This window comes from Microcebus murinus, chromosome 8 (assembly GCF_040939455.1).
Source record: "Microcebus murinus isolate Inina chromosome 8, M.murinus_Inina_mat1.0, whole genome shotgun sequence".
In the NCBI taxonomy this organism is placed as follows: domain Eukaryota; kingdom Metazoa; phylum Chordata; class Mammalia; order Primates; family Cheirogaleidae; genus Microcebus; species Microcebus murinus.
Window position 1 is genome coordinate 70065889 of NC_134111.1, and position 17531 is coordinate 70083419.

The 17531-nt window shown below is 36.7% G+C and overlaps 1 protein-coding gene across 1 annotated transcript in view; it reads right to left on the reverse strand.

The window, feature by feature from the left end:
* DNAH7 (dynein axonemal heavy chain 7) overlaps positions 1-17531 on the reverse strand; it is a 255045-nt gene that overhangs the window by 228461 nt on the left and 9053 nt on the right. The window contains exons 4-7 of the mRNA XM_012776948.2: positions 16355-16442; positions 15166-15346; positions 12588-12663; positions 7866-7991 (exon numbers count right to left, since the gene is read on the reverse strand). Of these exons, the coding sequence (XP_012632402.2) occupies positions 7866-7991; positions 12588-12663; positions 15166-15346; positions 16355-16442 (471 nt within the window). The remainder of the gene's footprint in view (positions 1-7865; positions 7992-12587; positions 12664-15165; positions 15347-16354; positions 16443-17531) is intronic.

Below are 17531 nucleotides of genomic sequence, written 5' to 3' on the forward strand. Positions count from 1 at the left end.
TTCCCTTTTGGGACCCAACAGCTGATTCAGGGGAACTCAGACTGTGAGCTCCCTACCCGCCCACCCTCCCAAGTGCTGCTGGCACGGTATTCCCAGGAGAACGGTGCCGACTCAGAGGCTGAGAGACATAGACCCAGCTTGGGCTCCCTGTGGGTGAATTGGGACCGGAAATCCTCTCCCTGGTGGGGATACAGTTTGAACTCTGGGACCCAGAGGTCGGACCTGCAGACCAGATTCCCTGCACCGAGGGCTAGCATTGCCCGGGGCACAGAAGGGTTATACGTGAACAGCCTACTGAGGTGTGTGCCTCCAGGGGCGGATCCACATCCTAGAGGGCAACCCTCCTCCCAGGAGGAGGCCGTGCGCCCAACCCAGGTGGCGTTCCTGTGCAGGGAACCTCCCCACCGGCACCACAGTCCGGGGAGGCCTGGTGGCTTGTGGTCTGGCCTGCTGGCAGAGGCCCAGGAGTAGCTGTGGAGTTCGGGAGGGTGGAAAGAAGCGAGGCCTGCTGCAGACTGCGGGTCTCAGACAGCCCCACCCCCACACCCAAACTTTCTGGCTGAGCAGGACCATTCCAGCCCCGCCCTGACAGCTTTCCCTGGAAGCAGAGAACAGAACTTTGACCCCTGCTAACTGCCTGAGGGCAGACTTACCCAACCCAGCTCAGCCCAGAACAAGAGCTGATAACAGGACACAAAATCAACAGCATAGCCTGTTCCTCCAAGCAAACGCCACCTACTGACAGGGACGGCATCTTGCACAGCCTTTCCACGGCACCCACTGACTCAATATACAGGGAGTGGTCCAATTTCACCCACAGACACCACCTAACGCCTCAGAAACTAAACAAGGTGTGTGAATACCCAAACAATAACTTAAGGAAAGAAACAACAACTGATTGACATGGGAAGAAATCAGCGAAAGAACTCAGGAAATATGAAGAACCAAACGGAAAACACACCCCCAAAGAGGAGCACCAGCCCCCTAGAAACGGACACCAACCAAAATCAGGCAACCAATATGACAGAAGAGGAATTTCGTATGTGGATCATAAGAACACTCACCCAGCTGCAACAACAACTCAACAACGAACACAAAGAAACCACAAAAAGCCTCCAGGATATGGGAAAAGAAATAGACACAATGAAGAAAAGTGTAACCGAACTCCTGGAAATGAAGAATAAATTCAAGGAACTACAAAATACAGTCGAAAGTCTCAAGAACAGGGTAGATGAAACAGAAGAAAGAATCTCAGAGCTTGAAGATAACACCCTCCAATTAAATAAATCAGTCATAGAAATACAGCAGAGAAACAAGAGAAAAGAGCAAAGCCTACAAGAGCTGTGGGATTATGTGAAGAAACCTAATGTGAGGGTCATAGGCTTACCAGAAGGGGAAGAAGACAACACTCAAGGGTTGGACAAGCTGTTTGAAGATATAATAGAGGAAAATATCCCAGGCCTTGCTCGAAATCTCGTTATACAAGTTCAAGAAGCTCAGAGGACCCCTGGGAGATTCAATGCAAACAGGAAGACGTCACGACATGCAGTCATCAGACTGACCAAAGTATCAACTACAGAGGCCCTTCTAAGAGCTGTAAGACAAAAGAAGCAAGTAACATACAAGGGAAAGCCAATTCGAATAACATTAGACTTCTCTAATGAGACTTTACAAGCAAGGAGAGACTGGGGCCCCATTCTCACTCTTTTGAAACCAAACAATGCCCAGCCTAGAATATTATTCCCTGCAAAACTAAGCTTCATATATGAAAGAGAAATAAAAACATTCTCAGACAAGCAAAGGCTCAGAGAATTCACCAAGACAAGACCAGCCCTACAAGAAGTACTTAAAACAGCGTTACGCACGGAACATCATAATAATAACCCACGAATATAAAAACAACCAAAACCCAAAGATATTAAAGGCCAGATATTACAATGGCTCAAGACAGAACTCATAGCAACAACATCCAACCCAACAGAATGATCAGTAATCTACCTTACCTATCAGTTCTCTCAATAAATGTGAATGGCTTAAACTCTCCACTCAAGAGACATAGGCTGGCTGAATGGATAAGAAAATACGGGCCAAGTATATGCTGTCTTCAGGAAACACATCTAACCTGCAAGGATGCATATCGACTAAAAATAAAAGGGTGGAGATCAATATTCCAAGCAAATAGAAGCCAAAAGAAGGCTGGTGTGGCAGTTCTAATTTCAGACGATTTAGTTTTTAAACCAACAAAAGTAGTGAAAGACAAAGAGGGTCATTATATAATGGTGAAGGGCACAGTTCAACAAGAAGAGATAACAATTTTAAATATATATGCACCCAACTTAGGTGCACCCAGATTCATAAAGCAAACCTTACTGGAGCTAAGCAAATGGATTAATAGCAACTCCATAATCGCCGGAGATTTCAACACCCCACTGACGGCACGAGACAGATCCTCCAAACAGAAAATTAATAAAGAAATAATGGACTTAAACAAAACTCTAGAACAATTGGGCCTGACAGACATCTACAGAACATTCTACCCAAAATCCACTGAATATACGTTCTTCTCATCAGCTCACGGGACATTCTCTAAGATTGACCATATCCTAGGACACAAAGAAAATCTCAAGAAATTTAAAAAAATAGAAATCATACCATGTACCTTCTCAGATCACAGTGGAATAAAACTAGAAATCAACCCTAACAGAAACTCACATTTCTACACAAAAACGTGGAAATTAAACAACCTCCTACTAAATGATTACTTCATAAATGAAGAAATCAAGACGGAAATAAAAAAATTCTATGAAGAAAACGACAATGGAGAGACAAGTTATCAACTCCTCTGGGACACAGCTAAAGCAGTTCTGAGAGGAAAGTTTATCTCCATAAATGCCTATAACCAAAAGACAAGAAGATCACAAATAGACAATCTAATGAAACGACTCAAAGAGCTGGAAAAAGAAGAGCAGACCAACCCCAAACCCAGCAGAAGAAGTGAAATCAACAAGATGAAATCAGAACTAAACGAAATTGAAAACAGGGAAGCTATTCAGGAGATTAATAAAACAAAAAGTTGGTTCTTTGAAAAAATAAACAAAATTGACACACCATTGGCTAAGCTAACGAAAAGCAGAAAAGAGAAATCTCTAATAAGCTCCATCAGGAACAATAAAGGAGATATCACAACTGATCCCAAAGAGATACAAGATACAATTTACAAAAATCTTTATGCACACAAACTGGAAAATGTGGAGGAAATGGACAAATTTCTAGAAACACACAGCCTCCCTAGGCTCAACCAGGAAGAAATAGATTCCCTGAACAGATCAATCTCAACAGCTGAAATAGAAACAGCAATTAAAAATCTTCCTAAAAAGAAAAGTCCTGGCCCAGATGGCTTCACACCTGAATTTTACCACACTTACAAAGAAGAACTAGTACCTATCTTGCAGAAACTATTCCACAACATCGAGAAGAACGGAAACCTCCCCGACACCTTTTATGAAGCGAATATTACTCTGATCCCAAAACCAGGAAAGGATGCAACAAAAAAAGAAAACTACAGACCAATATCCCTAATGAATATAGATGCAAAAATTTTCAACAAAATCTTAGCTAACTGAATCCAGACGCTTATCAAAAAAATAATCCACCACGACCAAGTGGGCTTCATCCCAGGGATGCAGGGATGGTTCAACATACGTAAATCTATAAATGCAATTCACCAAATAAACAGAAGCAAAAACAAAGACCACATGATTCTTTCAACAGATGCAGAAAAAGCTTTTGACAAAATTCAACACCCTTTCATGATACGAACACTTAAGAAAATAGGCATAGAAGGGACATACCTAAAAATGATACAAGCCATATATGACAGACCCATAGCCAACATCATACTGAATGGGGAAAAATTGAAAGCATTCCCACTTAGAACTGGAACCAGACAAGGCTGCCCACTATCTCCACTTCTGTTCAACATAGTGCTGGAAGTCTTGGCTACAGCAATCAGACAGGAAAATGGAATCAAAGGTATCCAAATAGGGGCAGAAGAGATCAAACTTTCACTCTTTGCTGATGATATGATATTGTATCTAGAAAACCCCAAAGATTCAACCAAGAAACTCCTGGAACTGATCAATGAATTTAGTAAAGTCTCAGGATACAAAATCAATACACAGAAATCAGAGGCATTCATATACGCCAACAACAATCTAATTGAGAACCAAATCAAAGACTCAATTCCCTTCACAATAGCAACAAAGAAATTAAAGTACCTAGGAATATACTTAACCAAGGACGTAAAAGACCTCTACAGGGAGAACTGTGAAACACTGAGGAAGGAAATAGCAGAGGATGTAAACAGATGGAAATCCATACCATGCTCGTGGATCGGCAGACTCAATATCATCAAAATGTTTATACTACCCAAACTGATCTACAGATTCAATGCAACACCTATTAAAATCCCATCAGCATTCTTCACAGATATAGAAAAAAATAATTTTACGCTTCGTATGGAACCAAAGAAGACCCCGAATATCAAGAGCAATTCTAGGCAACAAAAACAAAATGGGAGGCATTAATATGCCAGATATCAAACTATACTACAAAGCTGTAGTAATTAAAACAATATGGTATTGGCACAAAAACAGGAATATTGACCAGTGGAACAGATGTGAGAATCCTGATATAAAACCATCCTCATATAGCCATCTAATCTTTGACAAAGCAGACAAAAACATACGCTGGGGAAAAGAATCCCTTTTCAATAAATGGTGCTGGGAAAACTGGATAGCCACCTGTAGAAGGCTAAAACAGGACCCACACCTTTCACCTCTCACAAAAACCAACTCACGCTGGATAACAGACTTAAACCTAAGGTATGAAACTATTAGAACTCTAGAGGAAAAAGTTGGAAACACTCTCCTAGACATCAGCCTGGGCAAAGAGTTTATGAAGAAGTCCCCAAAGGCAATCACAGCAGCAACAAAAATAAATAAATGGGACATGATCAAACTACAAAGCTTCTGCACAGCCAAAGAAATAGTCATGAAAGTAAACAGACAACCTACAGAATGGGAGAAAATTTTTGCATCCTATGCATCCGATAAGGGACTGATAACTAGAATATACTTAGAACTCACGAAAATCAGGAAGAAAAAATCAAATAACCCCATTAAAAAGTGGGCAAAGGACTTGAACAGAAACTTTTCTAAAGAAGACAGAAGAATGGCCAACAAACATATGAAAAAATGCTCAACATCTCTAATCATCAGGGAAATGCAAATCAAAACCACAATGAGATATCACTTAATCTCAGTGAGAATGGTCTTTATCAAAAAATCTCCAAACAATAAATGCTGGCGTGGTTGCGGAGAGAGAGGAACACTCCTACACTGCTGGTGGGACTGCAAACTAGTTCAACCTCTGTAGAAAGCAATATGGAGATACCTTAAAGCGATACAAGTGAATCTACCATTTGATCCAGCAATCACATTGCTGGGCATCTACCCAAATGATCCAATGACACTCTACAAAAAAGACACCTGCACTCGAATGTTTATAGCAGCACAATTCATAATCGCAAGGCTGTGGAAACAGCCCAAGTGCCCATCAATCCAAGAATGGATTAATAAAATGTGGTATATGTATACCATGGAGTACTATTCAGCTCTAAGAAACAATGGTGATATAGCACATCTTATATTTTCCTGGTTAGAGCTGGAACCCATACTACTAAGTGAAGTATCCCAAGAATGGAAAAACAAGCACCAGATATATTCTCCAGCAAACTGGTATTAACTGAGTAGCACCTAAGTGGACACATAGGTACTACAGTAATAGGGTATTGGGCAGGTGGGAGGGGGGAGGGGGGCGGGTATATACATACATAATGAGTGAGATGTGCACCATCTGGGGGATGGTCATGATGGAGACTCAGACTTTTGGGGGGAGGGGGGAAATGGGCATTTATTGAAACCTTAAAATCTGTACCTCCATAATATTCCGAAATAAAAAAAAAAAAAGTACCAGTAAATAAGGATGTATGTATAAGGTCATTTCCTTACACATTATTCACAGTAGCAGAAACTGAAAGCAAAATGAATGTCCTTAATAGAGGTATAGCTGAAAAAAATGATGATTCAGCCACACCGTGAAAAATTGTACACACATCTACTAAAAAGTATAAATTATAGCTATACTAGTTCAGTCATAGGGATTTTTACAAAATATTCTTGAAAAAAGTAAAATACAGTCATTTTTATACAACAAAGACCAAAAAATAATATATATGTATATATATTTATGTTACATATGTATGTACGTGTGTGTACACACATATGTATGTGGCTATATGAGCATAAAGAAAAATGTGGAAAGAGATCCAATAGATTGTTATCGCATGTCATTTAGCTGGTTTGGTGGAAAGAAGGGTAAGTATAAGGAAAAGAAAGGCAGGTGGAAGTCAAGCAAAGTAAAGGCAAAAACAGACTGCATTTTAAAAGTGTGTATGATCAATCACATGTAGGTATTTGTGTAAAATTACATATATATCAGTATAAAGAAATTACATTAAAATTTGTTAAACACAGGAAGAAAAGGTAAAAGAGATGGAGTAAGGAAAGAAAAAGGCCTTAGATGCCAAAAACTCACTAATCACTTTACATATGGGAAGACTGAGGCCCAAAGGACAAACAAAGAGCCTATATATAATCAGATGGTAACAGAGATAGCGCAAGCTGACATGGCTTTGCTTCCTGAAGTGGTCCCAGGGGTAGTATTAGGGTAGGTGCTAGGTGGGCTATCGAATCCAATGTTGAAGGAGTTCAGAAGAGTTGGTGAGTCAGCGCCCCCTAGTGTATGTCCAGGGGGTTTCGGAGGGCAGAGACAACAGCTGTGCTTCTGTACCGCCCACAGTGCTTAGCACACTTCTAAAGGCAGCAGCTTTGTCTTTGCTGGTCTGCAGGAGGCAGGACAATGTGCTCATTTATTTTGCCTTCATATAGTCAGAACAATATATGCAAGAAAAACCCCAGGACCCTGGAGAGCAAGTCGCATGCAAGCCAGGCTGCAGTTGGGGTGGGTGAATAAAGGCTCACCAGACCACCCTCCATACCTACGCTTTGGAAACCAGGGTATATCTCATTTATCATAACGGCACAGGCAGATCCAGCTTTCAAGAGACCAGAAGGGAAGCCCTCTTTAAGAAAAATAATATAAATCTGTATTATTTTTGCAAATTTTATGAAAACATATGTTCACATGAGCATATTGCTAGGATGCCTCCCAGGGCCTTGGCAGGTGCTTGCAAGGGAGGAGATGAAGCCAAAGCTCCAATGTGGTATGTGTGACTAACCTTCCTGGGGCCTAGGGCCAAGCTCTTTGCTCCAGCAGCACCCACCAGACTTCATGTCTAGCTCTGCCATGTGCTCCCAACGCATGGCTGCACTGCTCCTGCCAAGACAATGCCCTATGAGGCTCGGCCAAGATCCCCCAAGAGGCATCCAGAAAGGTGACCTCATGCCATTCACTTGGGCAACATTTTCTAGGTTTCTCAGCCATTTAGAAGATTAGAGCAGCACATGTTCTGTGTGACTTAAAACAAGGCATAATAATTCAGTCCCTTAACTGTGGTAATTGGGTGGGGAAGGGAGGGAGAATTGGGTTAGAGATGAAAGGCAACATTCACCATTTGCTCTGTATACTTCTATGTTGTTTATTTAAAGCCATGTTTGAATGCATACATTAAAATTATAATTAAAGTTTTACTTTGCAGTTAAAATGGTAAAAGAATAATTAAGGTTTGATAAAATAACTTTCAACTCTCTTTTAAAAACCTCAGTAAAGTCAGAAATACTCACTTAAAACTACTGTGCCACAAATCTAGCACGGCCAGCATTGTGGGGTTTATTGCATTCAAGTGATCCCTCATATAACTGCTTGCAGCTAAAAAAGATTTCCTCCAAGGTTTTGGCAGAATTTCCAGCCTGAAAACAAAGAGAATATATTTGGTTATCTTCTTTAAAAATTAAAAGAAAATATTTCTATAGTAAATGTACTTTTTAAGTAATAATGATTTAATTTTAATAAAAATATGAGTATGCATGGTAACAACAAAATATAGAAGAATGTGTTAAAATATATAAAGATCATACTCTTTATGGTTTAGTCTCATTTCATTGTGATAAATAATGATTATGAAATTAGATTTGAATCTTTAACACATAAAGTAACTAATGTTTTTTTAGATATGTCTCGCTATGCTTGGAGTGCAGTGGCTCACTGTGCACTGCAGCCTCATACTCCTGGGGTCAAATGAGCTTCCTACCTCAGTCTCCTGAGTATCTGGGACTATAGGCACATGCCACCACACCTGGCTTACTTTACCCTAGTGAGTCTACAAGTAATGTACAGAAACAGATCAAACAGAAACAGTAGCCAGCTATCTTTCCTATACATTTTCAAAGATTCTCTATTAATTTCAGAACACACAATATTTACATTTTTTCTTTATTTATTCTTAAATTTTTTCTTTATTTTTAAAACATTGTAAGGATATATAGTCCAGCCTGCCTATAGAAATCCCCTTGAACTTTACCCTCTGGTAATATGTAAAGGTCATTTACAAATCACAAACACTAACGTTCTGATTTAAAGAAACATTTACAGTTGGCCTTTGAATAACATAGTTTGAACTGTGTCTGTCCACTTATACATGGATTTTCTTCTGCATCTGCCACTACTGAGAAAGCAAGACCAACCCATCCTCTTTTTTCTCCTCCTCAGACTATTCAATGTACAGATGATGAAAATGAAGACCTTTATGATGATCCATTCCCACTTAATCAATAGTAAATATATTTTCTCCTCCTTATGATTTTACTAATAATATTTTCCTCTCTCTAGCTTACTTTACTATAAAAATAGAGTATATAATACATACAACATACAAAATATGGTAAGTTGACTATGTTATCGGTAAGGCTTCTGGTAAATAGTAGGCTGATAGCTAAGTTTCTAGGGAGTTAAGAGTTATACATGGATTTTCAACTTCATGGGGGTCCTGTGCCACTAACTCCCACATGTTCAAGGTTCAACTGTATTCTGTAATTCTCATGATTTGAATAATCATCTTTTATATATTGAAAATGTGCATCTTCCTCTTCAGAGCATATTTAAGCATTTATATTTTATGTCTGTAATTTTTTCATTCTCACCAATTTTCAACACTTAGTCTTATTTTACTATTACACACAAAGTTTAATTTAGTTTTTCAGGTATGGCCATACCACCTTCATAAACACAAAGGATGATTTTTGTCTTTCCCCAGGGGAAAAGCTGTTCTCTACTTAGGATATACGGAAATGGCTACATAATTTTTTGTGTGTATGTGTGTTGAATGGGAAACAATTTGGGGCACTTTTAAATGATATAAACAAAGTAAAACTGAATTGGTTACTTCATCACATAAAAATAAGTTCCATTCTTCAAACTATTTAAGAGATGTTAATTATTTTTAGAAAAAATACATAGCAAGTAGATTTTCCCATTATATATTCCACATTTTAATCCATGCAATAAATTGAAATACATTCTATATATGCATATTTTCTGCAATGTTCCCGAGGTGCTTTTGTACAAGTTGCCATTAAACTTTTATGTTTCTCCCATATCTGAAGCCTGTGCTAGTTGCTGTGGAGATACAAAGACCTATATCAAAATTCTTTCCATCAGGGTACTTATATGACAATTTGTAAGTGTATCATGTTATAGCTTAAATACATAAAGATTGTAAAAACAATCAGTTTTATCCAGGCATACCTCAGAGATATTGTGGGTTTGGTTCCAACCATCACAAGAAATAAATATTAAAATAAAGCAAGTCACACAAATTTTTGGTTTCCTGGGGCACATAAAAGTTATGTCCATATTATACTATAGTCTATTAAGTGTGCAATAGCATTATGTCTTAAAAAACAATGTACATCATTAATTTAAAAATATTTTATTGCCAAAAATGCTAACAATCATTTGAGCCTTCAGCAAGTCATAATCTTTTGTTGGTGGTGGGTCTTACCCTGATGTTGATGGCTACTGATTGACCAGAGTAGTAATTGCTAAAGGTTGGGGTGGCTGTGACAATTTCTTAAAATAAGACAAAAATAAAGTTTTCAACATCAATTGACTCTTCCTTTCATGAAAGATTTCTATGTACCATGCAATGCTTTTTGATAACACTTCACCCATGATAGAAATTCAAAATTGGAGTCAGTCCTCTTAAATCTTGCCCACTGTTTTATCAACTAACTTCATATAATACTCTAAATCAGTGGTCCCCAACTTTTTTGGCACCAGGGACTGGTTTCATGGAAGACCATTTTTCCAGGGGTAGGGAGGAGGGGGTAGGTGGAGTTCCGATGAAGCTTTGCTTGCTCTCGCTTACCTCCTGCTGTGCAGCCCCCACCCACCCCATTCCTAAGTTTCATGGAAGACAATTTTCCCACAGACAGTGTGGGGTGGAACTCTATGGCCCAGTCATTATCTGTAGCCTGGAGGTTGGGGACTGAACTTCTAAATTCTTTGTTGTCATTTCAACAATGTTAACAGCATCTTCACCAGGAGTAGGTTCCATCTCAAGAAACTACTTTCTTTGTTCACCTATAAGAAGCAATTCCTCATTTGTTTAAGTTTTATCATGAGATAGCAAGAATTCATTCATATCTTTAGGCTCCACTTGTAATTCTAGTTCTCTTGCTATTTACACCAAATCTATAGTGACTTTCTCCCCCAAAGTCTTAAAACTCTCAAAGTCATCCATGAGGGTTGGAATAAACTTCTTCCAAACTTCTGTTCATGTTGATATTTGACCTCTTCCCATGATCATGAATGTTCTTAGTGGCATCCAGAATGGTGAATCCTTTCCAGAACATTTTCAATTTACTTTGCCTATATCCATCAGACGAATCACATTATCTATTGTAGCTACAGTCTTACAAAATGTATTTCTTAAACAATAAGACTTGAAAGTCAAAATTACTCTTTGATCCATGGGTTGCTGAATAGATGTTATGTTAGCAGGCATGAAAACAACATCAATCTGCTTGTATATCTCCATCAGAACTCTTGCATGTCCAGGTGCATTGCCAATAAGCAGTAGTATTTGAAAGGAATCTTTTTTTCTGAGCAATAGGTATCAAAAATGGGCTTAAAACTTTCAGTAAACCATGCTATAACCAGATGTGCCATCATCTATGCTTTGTTTTTCCATTTATAGAGTACAGACAAGAGTAGATTAAGCAAAATTCTTAAAGGCCCTAGGATTTTTGAAGTGGTAAAAGGGCACTGGCTTCAATCTAAAGTCATCAGCTGCATTATCCATTATCAAAAGAATCAGCCTGCCCTTTTTAGCTATGAAGCCTGACATTGACTTTCCTCTCTAGCTATGAAAGTCCTAGATGGCATCTTCTTCCAATATAAAGCTATTTCATCTACACTGAAAATCTGTTGTTTAATGTAGCCACCTTCATCAATGATCTTGGCTAGATCTTCTGGATAACTTGCTCTGGTTTCTAAATCAGTACTTGCTGCTTCACCTTGCACTTTCATGTTATGGAAATAGCTTATTTCCTTGAAGTGCATGAATCAACTTCTGCTAGCTTCAAACTTTTCTTCTGAAGCTTCTTCACCTCTGTCAGCCTTCAAAGAATAGAGAGTATTAGGGCCTTGCTCTGGATTAGACTTTGGCTTAAGAGAAAGTTGTGGATGGACTGATTTTGCATCCTGACCACTAAAACTTTCTCCCTATCAGCAATAAGGCTGTTTTGCTTTCTTATCATTTGTGGGTTCACTGCAGTAGCATTTTTAATTTCTTTCAAGAACTTTTCCTTTGCATTCACAACTTGTCTAATTATTTGGCACAAGAAGCCTAGCTTTTGGCCTATCTGGACTTTCACCATGCCTTCCTAACTAAACTTAATCATTTCTAGCTTTTGATTTAAAATGAGAGACATGCAACTCTTCCTTTCACTTGAATACTTAGAGGCCATTGTAGGGTTATGAATTTGCCTACTTGCAATATTGGTGTATTTCAAGGAATAGGGAAATGGGGGAAGAGCCAGTTGGTGAAGGAGTCAGAACACACACATTTACTGATTAAGTATAATGTCTTATATGAGTGCAGTTTGTGGTGCCCAAAACAATTGTAATAGCAACATCAAAAGTGTTACTATTATATTAATAATATGGTGATCACCATAATAGACATAATAATAATGAAAATGTTTGAAATGTTGCAAGAATTACCAAAATGTGACACACAGACATGAAGTCAGCACATGCTATTAGAAAAATGGTGCCAATAGACTTGCTTGATGCAGTTGCCGTCAATTTCTAAAAATGCAACATCTATGAAGTACAATAAAGCAATGAAGTATGCCTGTATTTGAAATATATACATACAGATATATTCATATATTTATATATAAATTATAAATATATATATGAGAAAATATAATTGGTACATAACCATATAAACATAGAAATGGTCACATAATCAATATCCTTAGAGAAACCTGATCACTTACTCAGCACGATGGGGTAGAAGTTCATCTGTCATTTTATCATCTTCTTTTTCCCTGGGATCTTTTAAAACAAAGTCAACTAAAAGAAAATTGAAAAGTTCTAATAAGTAAATTTATATTAATTATAGCATATTTTCAAGTAATTACAAAACTATTAAAATTAATTGTTTAAATTATGTTAAAGTTGTTTGATAATGAGCAATTTATGCAGTTATGAATAGAAGAAAATTGTAAGATTTATGAAAAAATCTATCATATTTGTGTCTTTGAGAATATATGTCCCCTTTCTTAACAATATATCCCTCTTCTTTCATTTGAAAAGGATAATTGCTTCTGATATTACATTTTCCTTTATAGCTATTCCACCAAAAATATTCTTGTTGAACTGAAGGTCAACAACACAAGGTAGTAGTAGTTTTCTTTCACTGAGGAAAGGCAGGTACAGTTGGCCCTCTGTATCCACATATTCTGCATCTGCAGATTCAACTAACCATGGATGGAAAATATTCAGAAAAGAAAAATAAAAAAATAACAAACAAGAAAAAATAATAAAATAAATAGAAACAATAGAATAGAACAACTATTTACATAGCATTTACATTGCATTAGGTAGTTAAGTAATTTAGAGATGATTTAAAGTCTATGAGGGGATGTGTGTATCTTTGGGAGGTGGCAGGGAGGAGGTGGGTAGTTCTGGAACCAATTCCTTGCGGATACCATGCAATTGTATTGCTTTGTTCTCTTTTAATTTGCATAAAGTGGAAAACCAAACACCACCACTAATAATAAGTAGGAGCTAATAGATGAGTACACATGGGCACAAAATGATGTAAAGAATGTGAGAAACCAAGAAAGGAGGAGGGCAGGAGGGTGGATATGGGATAAAAATTTACCTGTTAGGTACAATGAACATTATTCTGGTGATGGGCACACCAAAAGCCCTGACTTATGCATTATACATATTCATGTAATAAAAACACTTCTATTCTCTTAATTAATATTTTGACATTTAAAAAATACAAATTTCAGCAGTGGTAATAATAATATTAACAGCAACACTAAAAAATAAAAGCATAAACAATCTTGTTATAAAATCAGTACAGTAAGCTACCTCTGTTTCTGTCTTCTGTGGTCTTCAATTCACAATTAATTCTAATTTTCCCATCTATCTCTCAAGATGCTCTTTCTAAAATGAAATGACGTTATTACATAACTTACTTAAAATCCTTCAGAGACTCTCCTTTACCTTCAAATGCTCTAAAAAGGCATACAAGCTCCTACAGATTCTGTCCCCTACCCAAAATGCACCCTATGCTTTGGCCATCAGAGCTGCTTGCAAGCTTAGAAGAGTCTTTCCTACATGTCTGCCATCATTTATGCCATTAGGCCAAGAACATTCCCTAGTATACTGCTCCTTATCCTTCAAGACTCAGTTCAAGTGCCTCCAGAGTCCTTCCTAACTAGTCAGAGATGAACTCTCCTCCCTTACAGTGTATCTCCTATTTCCCTCCTCATTGCACTTACCACTTTGCTTTATAATTTACCTCCCTTATTACACCATGAACTTTTTGAGGGCAAGGATTTGGCTCTTTATTTTCTATTACCAGGGTGCTCAATATGAGTCATAAGTTCAGTGAATGTCCTCCTCCCAGCAGGGTCCCAGAGCACTCCAGTGTACTGTGATTTCTCCAACTTTAAACACAGTATCCCTTATGCCAGGTTTACTATCACAACCAATTGGAGAATCTTTTTACAAAAGGTTACAAGTTCCAAGGCCCTGCCTCCATGGACTTTATTTCAGGCGGAGCCAGAAATCAGTATTTTTTAAATGATTCTGATGATTAGTCAACCTTAGGATCTATTGGTCTATACCACAGGTCAACAAACTTTTTATGTGAAGGGTCAGAACATAACTGTTTTCGACTTTGCGAGCCACAAAGTCTGTCACTGCTACTCAACTCAGCTCTTGCAGCTCGAAAGCAGCCATAGATAATATGCAAATGAATGAGTATGGCTGTGTACCAATAAAACATTACTTACAAAAACAGGCAGTGGCCATTTGCCTGTGAGCTATAGTTTGCCAACCTCTGGTCTGAAGCAACAATTCTATAATACATCACATTCTAATTTATGACATTAGTAACATTAATGCTCATTATTAATGCTTAAACTTTTAGGTAATTATTCAAATATGTATATCCTATCTCTCATGCCCACACCAAAAGATCCTTGAAGGAAAGGACCATCTTAAAGGGAGAGACTATCTCCTAAGTGCCTAATGCCTTGCACAAATTAGACAATAAATATTTTGAGGGACTGAAATTGATGTTTTATGATTTTTTTTCAGTGCTGTCCTTTGTTGAAGGGATATATCCCTACAAATAGAAAGACTGCTTTTTTTCATTTTTTGTAGTATTTCATTAGTGAAATTTGCCTAAGATCTTAAGTAATGTAACAGCAATGCAAGAAACAGTATAATTAAGTATATATAAGAAGCAGTTTCAAGTATAGATATTAACTTTTAGTACAAAAAATTTATTTTTAATTTCAAATTAGAAAGCAAATAGTACTACCAAATTACCTATGGATTTCTTTACACTAAGAAGATAATCTTCTCTCATTTCATCAGATAATACAGCTATGCTGTCAGTGAGGACTTTCAGATGTGGTGGAACTAAATTCAATACATGTTCTAGCCAAGAATCTTCCATTGGGGCTACATGGTCCGTATCAATTCCATGGTGAATATAATAGTAATACCTCTACCAAAAGGAGATAAGTAAAATGTAGATTGGGTTAGTACTATACCAAAAGAAATATATTTATCAAAAATAAAACTACTAAGAAAAATTCAAGTTTGAGGAGAACAAAGTATTTATAAATCATAAAAAAGTATTTTGTGCAATTCATGTAGGTATTATTTGGGATGTCAAATTTTAAAAATATATGTTTCATGAAAATTAAAGCTCTTCTCTAAGTTCATAACTATACAGTAAAACACCAAGTTATATTATCAAATATATAATGTACTTAACAGATGCCATGCTGAATTAAGAGTTTATTATTTTATAAATTTTAAATGTATTATATTATAATACTCTTTGTTCTTTCATAATTGATATCAGAGGGAGATCTTAAAAGCTATAAGCAAATCAGTATCTTTATATGTTAATCTCAGAAATACTATAAAACAGGATTTAAGAAATTTCCAATTGGCCTATCAATCTTCCATACCATAATTTTATAACTGCTTTTATATTAATGTGCATGCAGAAAATAATCATTTTAGAACAAGATATTTTTCTATAATAATGGACATTTAACTTCAATATATTTTCACTAGTTTTTATATGTCACTTCTTAGAAAAAAATTTAAACATCAAAATACTTTCAAATTAGCATTGTTAAAGTCATTGATATTTATATTTTTTAAATTTTTTATGTATTTGAAATACTGAAGAATTACTATTTCTAAAGTAAGTTAATATGCTTTGTAAAATGTACATTATATAATTAAGATAATTTCTCATATGAGACTAGCTTTAACATGGGAAACAGACAGATTTGAGATTATTTAATTGTGGTCTTATGTGGACCAGAGAGAGTGATTTCCTCCATTAAACCAAAAGAATAACTTTGCATAACTCAGTATTGACTACTATGTCCACAGTTTAACAGAGGAAGAGCATAGAGTAATCTCAAAAGTATAAAACTGTCTTCAAGTATTTCCTTTATTTTCAATTATACTGACAGAAGAAATAACTTATTACCAAGATGTCTTTCTCTATTGCAGAAGTGGTCGGTTTTGGAAATGCGCTTTCATCAGTGATATCTGAGTCTAAACCAGCATCTTGTTGCCTAAGAAAATTATAAACACACAATTCAAAAGCATATAAAGGGCACTTAGAACTTAAAACAATGGATATAAAAACATCAGTATTGTTGTCTATTAAATCATAAGAAAAAATGAATTATTGAACATTTTATAAATAAGATACATATTCATTTGGTATCATATTCTTCCCAAAATATTATCTCATAGACAGTTATATTGGAAGTGATTTGCAAGACCTAATTCAGAGGCCATACCCTTCTTGATGGCCTTTACTCATTCTTCCTTATTACTCAAAAACCAAGCTTTCTCTTCTTTGAGCTTGTAAAGGAGTGTTCTTGCATTATACCTAAAATATGTGTGATTATTAATATCAGTTTTAAGAAAAGCACTGATAGAAAGTACTTTACATGCAGCTTTGCAGAAGACACAGACACATTCTTCAAAAGGCCTTTTCTCAGATTTCTAGAGATATACAAGTTAACAACAAGTGACATGGAAGCTTTTAAGTTTCTATGTATTTATTATTGAGTATGTGGTTCATATAATACTAGAATATTTATAACTATAATTCAGTTCAAAATCGATGCCAGTTTGAGCCACATTTTGTGACTTGTTCTGGGACTACACTGTGTAGGAAGGCATAGTGTTCACATCTTCTGAAAAAATAAGTTGTCTGGGATAGCTTTAACCTCTTTAACATCAACTATATTATGCTCTGGATCCCAACTTCATCTGGGATGGATACAGGTCAGTGATGCTGTATAGTAAAATTTTCCTTCCCACTAATTGTCCAGTGAGGAGAGACTGGCGGTTTATCAAATATCTGTCTGAGATACCATACCAAGGTAGGTACTCAGAATAGGTCTTCTAACTTAATTTGTCTTTTATAAATTCAAGAATCCAATGTGTTGTGAACTTTACACTTATTCTTTTCAATGATATGGTCCAGAGAAAAGAGTCAATGCTTTGGGTGATGTCTCAGTTTATTGCAACACAAAGTAGGTACTCAAAAAATATTTATTAAGTGAGGCAATGTTGAGTATGAAAGAGGCCTATCTTCCCACTGATTTGAGTGTTGATTTTACACTGCTTGTGTGAACCAAGAGTGCTTA